This window comes from Prionailurus viverrinus, chromosome D4 (genome assembly GCF_022837055.1).
Source record: "Prionailurus viverrinus isolate Anna chromosome D4, UM_Priviv_1.0, whole genome shotgun sequence".
Taxonomy (NCBI): domain Eukaryota; kingdom Metazoa; phylum Chordata; class Mammalia; order Carnivora; family Felidae; genus Prionailurus; species Prionailurus viverrinus.
In genome coordinates this window covers 89,287,430-89,301,463 of record NC_062573.1, presented here as the reverse complement: position 1 = coordinate 89,301,463, position 14,034 = coordinate 89,287,430, and the positions used below count along the sequence as shown (strand labels likewise).

The 14,034-nt window shown below is 51.0% G+C and overlaps 1 protein-coding gene across 1 annotated transcript; it reads right to left on the bottom strand.

Annotated features, from left to right (window-relative positions):
- Positions 1 to 360: 360 nt before the first annotated feature.
- Positions 361 to 9,970, bottom strand: EXOSC2 (exosome component 2). Its single transcript, XM_047831094.1, has 9 exons — positions 9,814 to 9,970; positions 8,426 to 8,527; positions 6,696 to 6,741; positions 6,383 to 6,472; positions 5,003 to 5,068; positions 4,446 to 4,514; positions 2,924 to 3,100; positions 1,925 to 2,053; positions 361 to 1,386 (listed from the first exon to the last, which is right to left on the bottom strand). Exons 1-9 carry the CDS (start codon positions 9,933 to 9,935, stop codon positions 1,306 to 1,308), a joined length of 882 nt encoding a protein of 293 aa, XP_047687050.1. The 5' UTR covers positions 9,936 to 9,970; the 3' UTR covers positions 361 to 1,305.
- Between the last annotated feature and the right edge of the window lie 4,064 nt (positions 9,971 to 14,034).

Genomic DNA, 14,034 nt, shown 5'->3' with positions numbered 1-14,034 from the left:
GGCATGTGTTCTGAACAAGATGCCAAGTGAGCAAAACTAAAGTTACAACACAGCCTATGGAACATTCAGTTGTCTGCAAACTCCTCGAACAGATGATACACTCTGGAAAGCCAAAAAAGAGGTAAAATGACACCCCTGAGTCACGTGACAAGGACAAGAAACATACTGTTACTCAAGAGCTGAGCTATAGTTCATAACCGTCAAAGGCAGTGTTCAGTCACTACCGCTGAAACTGTCCTGGGTTTACATTTTCCTAGGCGGCCCAAATAGAGTATTGAAGGCCTCTGTCAGAATCTGTATCTGCTAAACCCTCCTTCAACTGGACTCAGCTCTCGTTACGCAGGACACGAGACCAGAAAGTGATGTTAACACATTTATAAATATATAAAAATAGTTCACTACATATGTGAAATAAAATAGCACTTTATAAAGAGAGGGCTTTTAAAAAAAGTTTCCCCAAACCTGAATCAAAGTACCCTCTTTAGATAGTCATTAGGAAAACCGATGCGTGGGAATTCTAGCATTCCTCAGTGAGAATTCCAGCCTCGTTTTTCGCCCTGAATTATGCCAAAGTTAACGCATCACTACTTCAGCTACAGGATGAAGACAGCTTTTCTTTTCCCACCTGCATTTGTTTCCGTGTTCCTCACGGTACCCAGAGCATTCATTCCATTATCGATAATTCGACTTCTTACAAATCACCCTAAAGGCAGGACAGATTAAGGCAGCCTGCTAGAGATGTACTCGCATCTATCCCCGGAAGCATCATGCAATGGGAAATAACACTCCAGCCAGGCAAAAGGCTGCCTGGTTAACCTTATTCTTCTATTCGACTGCCGGGTTGGCGTCACTAACTATATCCTTCAATGTCGTACTTGTGCTGCAGAGGTGGAAATAGAGGCCAAAACGGACAATCTGGGGGTCAGGGAGGCTGTGTCGTTTATAGGGGCAGTTTCATGGGGGCTTTGTGCCTTGTGAACTGATGGTGAGTAGAAGACAAAAGATTCTCCATTTTATTCCAGGATGGGAGGCCACTTGGCTGGAACACCACGTGCTTTTAAAGGCTCGAAACCACCCCTAGTGCCGGACTCTGCAGGCAACCTAAGGGACTGGCAGTACATTCCCCAGGCTTTGCCTTAGAACAAGAGAGAGCAGCCCTTTGGGCCGGAGGCGGCCCAGTGTGGGTTAAGGAATGAGTTTCACGGTTCTCCGCTGAGCCACACTTGGGGACCACAAATCAGCTTCTTCGGTTTCAAGAACTGCTCCACTCAGGTACACGCAGTCCTGTCCTTCACAGGCCTCTCTTCATCCCTCCTGTTCTAAAAGCCTCTGGCGCGTTTCCATCACTACTTCCTCCATTATTTCTGGCTTTAAGATGTCTTTGATCTAAAGAAGAGAAGGTATTTGCTCAGAAAAGAAATCAACCATAAGCAGCCATAAGCCAATCCAAACGCAGAAACCAAGCATGGCTACCATAAACCCTCTGTACTCCTTTCATCTGTCAGAGGCTAAGTACTGCGAGACAGGATCTGCTACAACCAGCTTAACAAGTCATCAAGAATCCATGGTATACAGTGACAGGAGCAGGGACATTCTCCCGGCATTCACTAACAAGCTACAATTTGGGATGGGCAAGACGAAGTCCTGACAGCTGATGTCATACACTAGTCCCCCCAGGGGCCCCCACCCCGCCCCCCCAAATCCTCAGACTGACACTAGACGTTGAGGACGTTACAAGCATCTTGGGGAAACATCTACCGGCCACCCGGGAGGGCCGTCCGCCAGATCGGGTTCGTACCGACGGACACGGTAAAGGCATCTGGGAGACGTGCTTGCTATCACTGAGGAGACAAGGGAGCAGACGACAGACACGCGACGCCGACTCACAGACCGATGGGGAAAAGGGAAGGCCCGGGCGGAGTACCTGATGCGGAAGGGATGCCTCATAGCAATACAGGATACTGGTATCGTACAACATCATCCTCTGAGTGACCAGCGAGACGATGCAGTTCCGAAGCCGGGAGATCACCTCTCGGTCAGCGAGGGAGACAGGCTACCAGCGGACGCAAAGGGAAAATAGAATCAGAACGACAGTAAGAGGACAGTCCCAGCAAGTCACAGAAATCACTTCTGATTTAAACAGTATCAACTCTGGGACTCCCAACCAACCAAACGGCTAGCTCCGAGGGAGACGAAGACAGATGACCCTTCAGTTGCTGTTACCCTGTAACTTGCTACCTCTGGCGACAAAGATCAAACCCGTTCCGTTCCATCTCTTGAGAAAAAGAACGCATGGGGCGCCTGGATGGCTCAGTCCGTTAAGCATCAACTTCGACTCAAGTCATAATCTTGCGGTTTGTGAGTTCAAGCCCCACGTTGGGGTCTCTGCTGTCAGAGCCCGCTCCGGATTTTCTGTCCCTTTTTCTCTCTGGCCTTCCCCACTGGTTCTCTCCCTCTCCCTCCCTTCCTCCCTCCCTCCCTCTCTCTCTGGCTCAAGATAAACAAACTTAAAAAAATAAAAAGAAAAGGGGTGACTGGGTGGCTCCGTTGGTTAAGTGTCTGACTTCAGCTCAGGTCATGATCTCACGGTTCGTGGGTTCGAGCCCTGCCTCGGGCTCTGCGCTGACAGCTCAGAGCCCGGAACCTGCTTCGGATTCTGTGCCCCCCCTCTCTCTCTGCCCCTCCCCTGTTTGTGCTCTCTCTCTCTCAAAAGTTAGGTAGTTTTTTAACGTTTTTCTTTTTAAATAAATAAAAAGACAAAGAGAAGGCAACAGTGTTCATGAAGACATCTCGACGGAGACCCACACTAACGCGGATGACAGCAACCATATGGTTTAGAAACAGCCAGCCCGCCTGTCCCAGAAGCACAGCGAAGACTGAGCACCGCTCCGCCACGAGGGCAGCAGCAGCAGCGTTTCCTCACCTCCAGGTTTGCAGTGAGGCCCCCTGCATCCTCTTCTTTGTGGCCAGGCGTCGGGTAGATCCAGATGAAGCCATTGGTGCCCAGAATCACCGACGCGCCACACGGCAGGTCATGGAAGTGAGTCTTCTGCCGCTTCACCAGGGAGGGGGACACCTGGACCAGAACCCCCTGACCTAGCTGGAGGAACACAGCACACGCGAAGTCATAGCAGGGTCACCCGCGCAATGCGGGAAGAGCGGACCACAGGACGCGCGTCCTCGCTACGGCAGAAGCAGGGCCGCTCCTATCAGCAGCCTCAGTCACGGTCACTGGACGCACACACACCGGAAACATTCCCGGAGAGAAGGGGACTTTCCATACTCTCCTCCCACCTTCCCGTCATCCCAGGGTCGCCGCGCCAGCAGTCAGAGCAGCCGGAGCTAACGAGGACGCGAGCCCGTGCCTGTTTCGGGCCAAGGCGCACTGTCCCGTTCCACCTCGATCCCAACCACCTACCTTGCCCGTGAGGTGCGTGCCGCCGGGCAAGAGGACTGGCCAAGGGCGGGGTGCAAATCCACCGCGGGTCCTGGCAGGACCGCTCCAAGCCCCCATCCCGCTGAGGGAGGGTCTGCAGGACCCAGTCCCGTGAAGGTCGGCACACGCGGTGCGGCAATTCTACCCACTTCAAGGCTGTGAGCGTGGCTGACCGTGGCCGCTCCACCAGGGAACAGTCTTCTGTTCCACTCAGGAAATGAAAAGGTTCACCCAGATGAAGCCAAGAGACTAGCGAGTCGTAATTTGTTTTAGAAAGTATGCTGTCGGGGCGCCTGGGTGGCTCAGTCGGTTGAGCGACCAACTCGGCCTCGCGTCATGATCTTGCAGTCAGTGGGTTTGAGCCCCGTGTCCGGCTCTGGGCTGGCAGCTCAGAGCCTGGAGCCTGCTTTGGATTCTGTGTCTCCCTCAATCTCTACCCCTCCCTCGCTCATGCTCTGTTACCTCTCTCTCTCAAAAATAAATATTAATAAAATAAAAAATAAAGAAACTATGCTATCGTTAAAAAAAATAACAGCCTCAGTAACGTAACCTCATACAACACCTACAGGAAAAGCAGTGACATTTCATTTAGAGGCTCAGGTGGCAAACCAGCCCTTCCTAATAATGAATGATACCCATTTTATTGACTGGACATTTGTCTGGAGCCAAGGCCATCAGGTTTCAATGCACCACCTCCCCTCGCTCCCAGGACAGCCTCTACCCCTGGCCCCTGCGTAAAGCGGCAGTTCCCCCGGGAGGGAACAGACACAGCAGGGCCTCCGGGCCCACGGTCACAAGAGCTCTCCTGCCGCAACATCGCCTCAGTAGCAGGAGAAGTAAAAGCTGTCGTCCGTTATACTACTGACCCACAAACCAGCCAGTGTGTGGGATGCCAGCCTGTAACGCTTAACTTCTGGGGTTCTTCAGGGCCGAAATCCAGAGCCTTGGGGATTCAGAAAAGGATTTGAAGTCTCAGCTAGCATACAGGAACAGCAAGAGTCCAACTTACTTTTCCGTATTTCAGACTCCTTGTGTGCAGAGACACCGCTCCATCAGAGAACACTGCCTGGACTTCCGCCTGGCCAGGGTGATAAAGGAACACACACTTTCACGTCACCTGCCTTCCCTGTGTCCCTGATCCTTCCTCTCCTCCTTCCCTCCCATCCCCAACAGTCCCACTCGCAGCCTTAGACAGACCCAGAGGACATCAATGGGACCTAATCTCTCTCCTCCTTGGTTCTCGTGAATATCTTGACACGAACAACACCTTTTCTACTCCCCGGATCAAAGCTAACGTGGCCATGAAAAGTGGAGTCTAGCTTAAGGCACGGGCCACCGCAAGTTACAAAACCCACAGAAAGGACTTGAGGCAGCAGGTCTGAATAAGAGCCGGAGAGTCCGGTTGGGTTAAGGAGGTGGAGAAAGACTGCAGCGGAGCCCCTGGCCTTGAGCTAGGATTCAGATCCCCGCCAGGACATGTTTCTCCTGGTGGAGACATAAAATTTAAGCCCCATTTCCCAGTTCCATGTGAAACATAAAGATGCTGTCATGCAAGGTGCAGGATACACTGATAAGGTCCCCTTCCTGCAAGAAACCTCTCATGGCCAGCTCATCTTCCGCAGATCTTCTCCTCTGAAATACACAAAGAGATGACATTGCTTAAGTCAGACAGATCCTGCAGAAAGATCTCTCTCCACCTACTTTCTCTTTCACTTCCTCGTGAGATCTCTGGAACCACAGTATTCAAACACTAGAGTAGGTAACCAGTGTCACTCAAGGAAAACCAGAGCGATCGCCACTACTTCCTGTCTCACGGACCTTCCCACGGCTCCTCTTCCCCTCTCCCGCCCTCCTCTGGATAATATCCCAAGTCCTTCCGCGCTACTGAAAACGCTCCCAATCGTGCCCAGCCCACTTTTCCACACTCACCTTCCGTGGCGGCCCTCCATGCTCCAGTAGGCCCAGACTACCTCCTGCCTGACTTATCTTTACTCACACGTTTCCCATTAGCTCAGATTCCCTGTGAAATTCTATCCATCCTTCAAAGATCAACTCCAGCGCCCCGCTTTCCGATGAGCGTGCATTCCTTTTGTACGAGCGCACGCCTGTTTATCCTTCCGACTGCCGGATATTTAGATCACTTATTTCGTTTCCCCTACTCATCTGTACACTCTTTCAGGAACTCGGCCATGCCTCCTTTATCTTACGTTCTCCGGAGAAACTAGCACAGTGAGCCTCTTTGCAATACATGCTGGACTGAAGAGAAAGGCAAACCGTGGCATTTTACAAAAGGCTGCCCCTCAGGTACTGCAGTTGCCTGGAATAACCAAATGCCATTCAATTCATGAAAAGCTAATCTAAGCACAACTTTCCAAGGCACACATTCACTGTGCAAAGCTGATCCACCCAGGAAAGGAAAATGGGCAGCAAGCATCTGAGAGCTTCTCTTTTGGGATCGCTCCCCATGGCTGTTCCAGATCCTACCACATACCAATTGCTGCTTATTTGGGGAGGCCCGGGCCAAGTAAAAAGCCTATGTGTGGGGCGCGTGGGTGGTTCAGTCAGTTAAGCGTCCGGCATCGGCTCAGGTCATTCTCTCCTCCTGGCTCATGAGTTCAAGCCCCCCATCGGGCTCTGTGCTGACAGCTTGGAGCCTGAAGCCTGCTTCGGATTCTGTGTCTCTCTGCCTCTCGGCCCCTCCCTGGCTCGTGCTCTCTCTCTCTCTCTCTCTCTCTCTCTCTCTCAAAAATAAACAAACATTAAAAAAAAAATTTTTTTAATCTTGTAACTGTAAAAAAAAAAAAAAAAAAACGTGTAATCTACGTGTAATCTAGACAGCAAACAAGACTAAAAGAGGCAACCTCACTAAAAGCAAAGTTCTCTAGTGGAGGAACAGACCCCAGCATTCTTGCTAGCAAACTACAGTACCGGCCTGGAGACCCTTACCAGCTCTCCTCCAGGAAGGTTCATAGAGGAGAGAAGCAAGACTGAATCCAGCCTAGAGTTGGTCTCTACCTTCCACCTCTTCTGTTGAACCTGCAGAGAAATTTCACAGTTGGACAGACTTCAGGGGCAAGAGCTCATATCATAAGCAACCAATAATCCCTACTACAACAAGCCAACTGTTTACCTCAAAGGGCACAAAGAGTCCAATGCAATTAATGCCCACTGGCATCACTACATAGGGAATGACTATCCCAGCCATTCAGTCACCAGCTTGCTTTTATTTTGTAAAAAAACCATCTGGTATCGACTTTACCTCTGTGATTCTCCCCACTACAATGTCTCCTACTTCACCATTATATCTGAAAGATAAAACAAAAGGTCGTCCATCAGTAAAAAGACCTCATCACCAGACCAAGCATCATTCGTGATTTCGGTTAAACAGGATGAGGGCCTTAATTACATACCACATTGAAATATGGTAAATTCATATAACTATGCTTTTTAAATTTATTTTCCCGGAACTGATAACTTCAAACATTCCTACATGTATAAAGTCTTCGTTACTTATTCTTAGACAAACCATTTATTCCAAATAGTTCATTAAGCCTGTAACCCCTACTTTGTTAATTACATGCCACCGATAAGCATGGAATATTTCCTGCTGGGCTCTGGAACACAGATGGCTTCTGCATCAGCAAAGGAGGAGGAGACTGAGATAGGACCCCACCCCTACCAGTCTATACTGTCTCCTTCACCCACAAGGTGCTCACCTCTGGCCCCTGTGTTAGTTCCCTATCCCAATTCTAATGATGAGGTGTTCCATGCTGAAGGCTCCGGCTGTGGACCTCTTCTCTCTTAACCCACATTCACCTCTTGGTGAGCTCATCCAACCGAATGGCTTGAAATACAACCAATGACTATTCCGTCCCGAATTCCAGACTCTACTCAACTGCTGGCTACACAGCATCTCTATTTACGTGACTTAGAGGCATTTCCACATGTCACCAACCTAAAAGCAAAGCTTTCCAACGGCCCCCTCCCCAGCTCCCGTCAGAAACTGGTCCCCTCCCAGTGATCACAGTCTCAGTAAATGGCAACGCCATCCCTACAGTTGCTCAAGTCAAAAAGCTTGGGAGTCCTTGGAAGATCCCTTGATTTCTCTCTCTCTCTCTCTCTCTCTCTCTCTCTCTCTCTCTCTCCCCCTCTCCCTCTCCCTCTCCCTCTCATGCTCTGGGACAAGTCCAGCAGCTGATCCTACTGGCTCTACCTTCAAAATATACACGGAAATAAAAGGCATCCCAATTGGAAAAGAAGTGACACTATCTCTGTTCACAGACATGGTCCTACATATGGCAAATCCCAAAGAATACAAAACCCAACACTGTTACGGGATGAAAAAAACAAACTCAGGACACAAAACCTATGCAGAATCAACCACTACTCCTCACTCCTACCGCCATCTTAGTCCAAGCCGCCATCGCTTCAGATGATGAAAACAGTCCATTAATGTGTCTCTCTAAGCCTGCCCCTGACCCCCTCTCAACACTCCTCCAGAGTCAAGAGAAGTCAGACCAGGCCCCTCTTCTGCTCCACCCCTTCCAGGGGCTTCCCAGATTATACATAGAGTGGAAGATAAAATGCTTACTGTGGCTACAAAGCAGGCTGTCTGCCCACCTCGTCTGCCCCTACGCTCTCCCTTGCTCGCTCTGTTCCAACCCTACTGGCTTCCTTTCGGGAGCTAACCTTTATGGAGCCCTTCTCGGTAGTGCACCCTGCACTAAGTACTTTACATGTCCTATTTGAATGAATTCCAATGAAAATCCTACAAGGTAGGTCATGCTATTATCCTCATTTGCAGAGGAGGCGACCGAGGTTTGGAGAGGTCAAGTAATGTGGGGAAACCTTTGAAGCCCCCACTCACCTATAGTCATCTATACCCCTTTCCACCGTCATGTTCAAAATCGCAGACCTACTGAACCGCAGACCTAAGGCGGGCGGGAATGAGGGGAATGACACAAGAGAATACACACCTTTTGTTCTCACCTGGTTTTCAAGGCTTTCACACAGATCAACTTGTTTACCCTCTCCACGGAGCCAGCCACAGATGCAATGAGCTTCTCTTCCCCCATGTAAGTTCCATGGCCCCTGTTACAAGAGTAGGATACAAAGAGTACGCTTGAGATGACCTCTCCTTCCAAGAACAAGGGTATTCCTAACAGGATCCTCCCACTGTAAAGCCTGGCTTCTCTCTCTGCCCACAACACTCCTTCTTTAGAGAGCTTCACGGACATCTCCTTCGTCTTACTCCTGTCTACTCAAATGACACTTTCTCCATTAGGCCCACCTTGACTATCCCATTTAAAGTAGTCCCCCCACCATGCTGCCACCACCCCCACCATATCTCCAACCACATTCCACTGATGCTGCTCAACTTTTCATTTCCCCCACTGCAGTTATCGCCAAACATACCAACTCATTTGTTGGGTTCATTGCTTATTATCTGTCTCTGTTGAGAGATAAATTCCACTAGGACAGAAGTTTCCACTCTGATCACAGTTGTACCCCAACCACACGTAATTCAAATATATGCTGAATTCAGGAAGGAAGGACTGACACTTCAGATTCCCTAGGTTCCAATAGCCTCAAACTAAAGGGTTAAAGCGCAATGCTATAAATGCTGTACTCCCCTCCTCTCCAAAAAGTCCTACACACCACTGGTGTTTATCTCTGACGGTGACAGAATGGTGAGTTTTGCTTCTTTTCTTAATTATCGCCTCATCTAATCCTCGCTTCCCTATCAAACAGTTACTGTTATTATCACCATTTTACAGATGAGAAATCTGACGATGGAGAGAGAATACAACCAATAATATGTGATGGCGCAGGGCTGGAACCTCAACTGTCTGGGTCAAGAGCCTGCTCTCTTAACTACACATATTGTACTGCCCTCGGATTCGAAATGTATATTTGGGTGCGTGCGGCACAATATATTTCTATGCCCTGAGCCCAAACAACTGCTGATTCCAAAACCGAGCACCTGGCGAAGCGATGTCGCTGAGAGAAGAGGAGACCAAGTCAGAAATGCCCACAGTCCCCTCAATCTGAAAACTGGAAAGAGGTCTCTGCTCCTAACCCCCACCCCCAGGGTTGCAGGTCTCCAACGAAGAAGAAGAGGAAGTCTCAGAGATCAGGGTCTCAGGCAGAGCACCCAAGAGTCCTTGATACCAGAGCTCAGGACAGAAGAGCCTCCAAGGGCTGAGGCAAACGCAGATGGGGACTATTTCCGAGCCCAAGGACTCAGAAACAAGGGGACTGCGATGCTCAGATGTGCCCTGCGTCAGGCGGGTACTTAGGTGCAAGGGAACAGAGGCCACGTGCAGAGAGCCCAGCAGCCGCCCTGTGGGGCCCCGAGTCCCCAAATCCCCACGTACCGCATGAATCCCGTGTCCGTGGTGATCGTGTCCCCCGGAACCACCAGGTGTTTCTTAGTATCGCGGTCCAAGCTCTCGCTAAGGGGCTTGCGAGCGACGGGAAGCCTCATCTCCATCGCCATCTTGGCGCCAAAGAATGGCGCAAGCGCAGTCCGGCCGGGAACCGCGACGTCCGGCTCCGCGATTCCTTGCGGTCGCTTGGAGGGGCGGGGCGGGGCGGGCCTCGGAGGAGCCGCCAATGGGAACGCACAGCCTGGTGGCCATGTTGACTATTGGCAACCATTAGGCTAACATGAAGGGAATGAGGGAGCCGAGTTTCCATTTTTACTATTGGCAGGGCTTCACCTGTGGAACTCTAAAAGCTCAGGTTGGATGGCGTTTGATTTACCAAAAATCTCTCATAATCATCATCCCGTTTATTGTTTACCAGGTAGATAATTGAGAAATGGGCCTGTGAGTTTCCTTCCAACTCTAAGTTGCTAAAATGTGATTCTTGATTCTTTGGTATGAGAGAGCTTAGTAGGATGGGGAGTTGGGACCTCCAGAAAACACTAGCTGGACAGAAAAACGAGGCCCTTTTCATACTGTTCCTCGTAGCCCGGTATTCTACGTTACCGCCTCCTCGTGGGTGCTGGTTCAACACCAACCATCCGCATCTACACACAAACGGTGCTCCAGATGCCAGTTCTGTTCTTTCTTGACTTCTTTTGAGTGAGCTGGGTTACTCTGACTTAAAAGGAAAACCGCCTAAGAAACCTTGCAAGGCAGATATATTTTGCAGGGAGGGCAAGTACATAATATAAAGATCTTGGCTTATATTTTCTCACACAACAAATTGAGCCCTCTCTGGGTGCCAGGAGCTGTTCTAAGGATCCAGTGGTGGACAGAGGGATGTATATGTGGCTTTATCTCGGCGTCTGGTTTCCCAGGAGTGTTTCCCTCCTCCCTTCTCCCTGCCTCCCACCACCCTCTCCCTCTCCCCTGCCCTACATGGTTTATAGCATCCACAGCCTCAGGGAATTGGAGCTGATGATGCTTTATGCACAGGGACCCTAAAGGGGATTAAATGAAATAACTTGCACCAGCCTCGCACACTGCGTTGGGTAAATCAGATCCATTGTCTCCTGAAGAACCCTCAGACCAGTTGTTTGATAAATCTCCGAAAAGACATTTCTTTCTGAGCAAAGCTCACAACTACATCTGTCAAGAAAGCCAATCCTGCAAGGTGGTCAAGGATATACATTCCAGGGCTCGGTGAGTCATCTGCCAAGCGGGCAGGCCACACACGCGCCCTTCTTTCTGGCAGAGGAGTAGAGCTACAGTAGTGGGAGAAGGGTCCATCTGTTGAACCTGGCCTCAGCCATAAGAGGGCAGTGGTGTCCTTTGAACCGGGGTAACTCAGCTAGGGAGCTGGACCTGGGAGTGCCCCTAGGCCAAGAGCAGGGTGCTCTCGACAGCGTCCACTTTCAGGCCAGAAAGGACAGTCGTAACCTCAGTCCCTCCTGTTGTCACATTGTGCTCACACATTCAGCCAGAGCGAGCTTTTAAAAGCGCACCGGGTTAGGGGTGCCCAGGTGGTTCTGTCGGTTAAGCGTCCGACTTCAGCTCAGGTCATGATCTCACGGTTCCTGGGTTCGAGCCCCGCGTTGGGCTCTGTGCTGACAGCTCAGAGCCTGGAGCCTGCTTTGGATGCTCTCTCTCTCTCTCTCGCTGCGCCTCACACTCTGTCTCTCTCTCAAAAATAAATAAATATATTTTTTTAATTTTAAAAGAAAAGAAACAACACGTCAGGTTAACCCACTTGCCTGCTCAGAATACTTCTGGCAGCTTCCCTTTACATCAAGAATAAAATCCAAACTCATCTTCCCCGGGCCCTGTCTCTGATCCCCCCCCCCCCCCCCCGCCCTCCTCCCATCCCGCTTCCTTACTCACTCCACTGAGGCCAGACGTGCTGGTCTCATCTGAGTTCCACACCCACCACACTGGTGGCCCTGCCGAGCCCGGTATGCTTTGGGTGCTCTCTGCGTGGAATTCTCTTCCCTTCAGTCTTTGTGTGACTGGCTGCTTCTCCTCATTCAGACCTCAGTTCAAATATCACCTCCTCAGAGAAGTCTTCCCTGACCACCTTATCTGGAATAATGCTCTGTCGCCTTTTTATCACTCGATCCTTGTCTCATTTCGGGTCACTGCATATCCTTGTTTGTTTACTGCAGACTTCCTCCCCTAGAATGTGAATACTCCCAGAACCAGAACCAAGGACTTGAGGTTTTGTTCACTGTGTATCAGTGCTCGGAACTGAGGCCCCTCCCAAGGTTAGCCGTGGCCTAGAGATAGTGCCCCAAGGGTGTGCCTTTTAAACGTAAACCGACCAATCCGGAGCCCAACCTCTCAATCACCTCCTTTCCAGGGCTCACTCTGGGCCACTACCCACCTGCCCTATACCCCAGGATCAGGTACCAGACAAGTAGGGACAGGCTCTATGTCCCCAGAGCCCGCTGAAAATATTCAAACCAGCCCCCCCTAAGCCTGCCTGTCCTGCCACACCCATCCCTTTCCCTGGAAACTGTAGTAAAGGCCCCTTCCCACACCTTCTCCTTGCTTCCTCTGCCTCCTGATCCACCCCTGTGGACTGTGCCCTGCCTCCGGGTTCCGGGGAATTGTGAGAATAGCAAGCTTCTTCCTTGGTGACAGTCGCTTCCTTGTTTGCGTGTCTTGCTGTGCCCGATCAAAACCAATCCCGCGCGCCCCTGGAATAGCATGCAGTAAATATTTGGTGCGGAAGCGAATAAACAAGCACTGGCTGTTGCCAGCACCGCAGTGCGTGGCAGGGGCTACGGAGCCAGCTGCGTGGCTGCCCCAGCCATCGAGGCGCTCAGCCGGGAGTTCAGGGCGGAGCGGGGCTGGGATTTGAGCCCAGAAAAGAAGCGTTGGACACTTGTGCCCGTTGCGCGGAGGGCCCAGGTGAAGTGAAAGTGAAGTCACCAACAAGGACATCTTGAAGAATGTGACAGCAGAGGCAGCAGGGACTCTGGCCTGGAGCCCACTGGCCACCCCCGGGGCTTCACCCTGTGTTCTATTGCAACGGGAAAAGCAACCGCAGAAACTTTCTGGTCAGAGATGCGCACAAAGATTTCTGCACGAGGATGCCCATCGAAGTATCACTTCTCCTGAAAACGTCAGAAACAGCCTCAATGTCTGCAGCGGTTTCCCTTTTTTTTTTTTTTAATTTATTAATTTATTTTGAGAGGGAGGGAGAGAGAGACAGCACGAGTGGGGGCGGGGGGACAGAGAGAGAGGGAGAGAATCCCAAGCAGCCTCCGCAGAACCCGTCGCGGGGCTCGAACTCACGAAGCCGAGAGACAGCATGAGCTGAGCTGAAACTAAGGGTCGGAAGCCTAACCGACTGAGCCACCCTGGCGCCCCTCCGTGGCGCTAAGCTCGTCCACGAATTTTTCGATGCTTCTTCTGCCCCCTTGTATCTGGGCAGGCTTGAGACTGCTCAGACTGACAGCATATGTCGTCAGTGCCTCTGTGTCACTCTGGGGATGGGTCGGAATAGACCCTGCAGCTGCCAAGGGTTCTCTTGGAGCCCTTGTCTTTGAAGCCCTGAGCCCACGTGCAAGAAGCGTGACTTCCCCAAGGCAGCCACGCTGCAGGAAGCAGTCAGAAGGGGTGCTAACTGTCCACCATCCATAACTCTCGCCACTTTCCGCAGACACGCATCCCAGCAAGCCAGCTCTGAGGTGGGAAGGCAGCTGAAACTTCAGGACAGCTGTTCCTGTTTCAAGATATCCAAGGACAATGGACATAGCAAAGGGTAGGAGTAGAGTGCGTGGACAGCTGTCTCAGATGCCCTCTGCAGGATGCCCAAAGGAGCCACAACCCTTCTCACCCAGCAAAGGCATCCCTGTATTAACAACAGCTTCCGTTTATTTTTTTATTAATGTTTTAATATTTATTTTTGAGAGAGAGAGAAAGGGACAGAGGACCTGAAGCGGGCTCCAGGCCGACAGCACAGAGCCCGACGCGGGGCTCAAACTCACAAACCGTGAGATCATGACCTGAGCCGAAGTCGGAGACCCAACAGACTGAGCCACCCAGGCGCTCCAACAACTTCCGTTTATGGAGCCCTTACTCTGTGCCGGGGACCAAGCCTCATTCATTTACCTGCATCATCCCACGGGATCCTCACGACACCCTTTCCCATCTGAGGAAACCGAG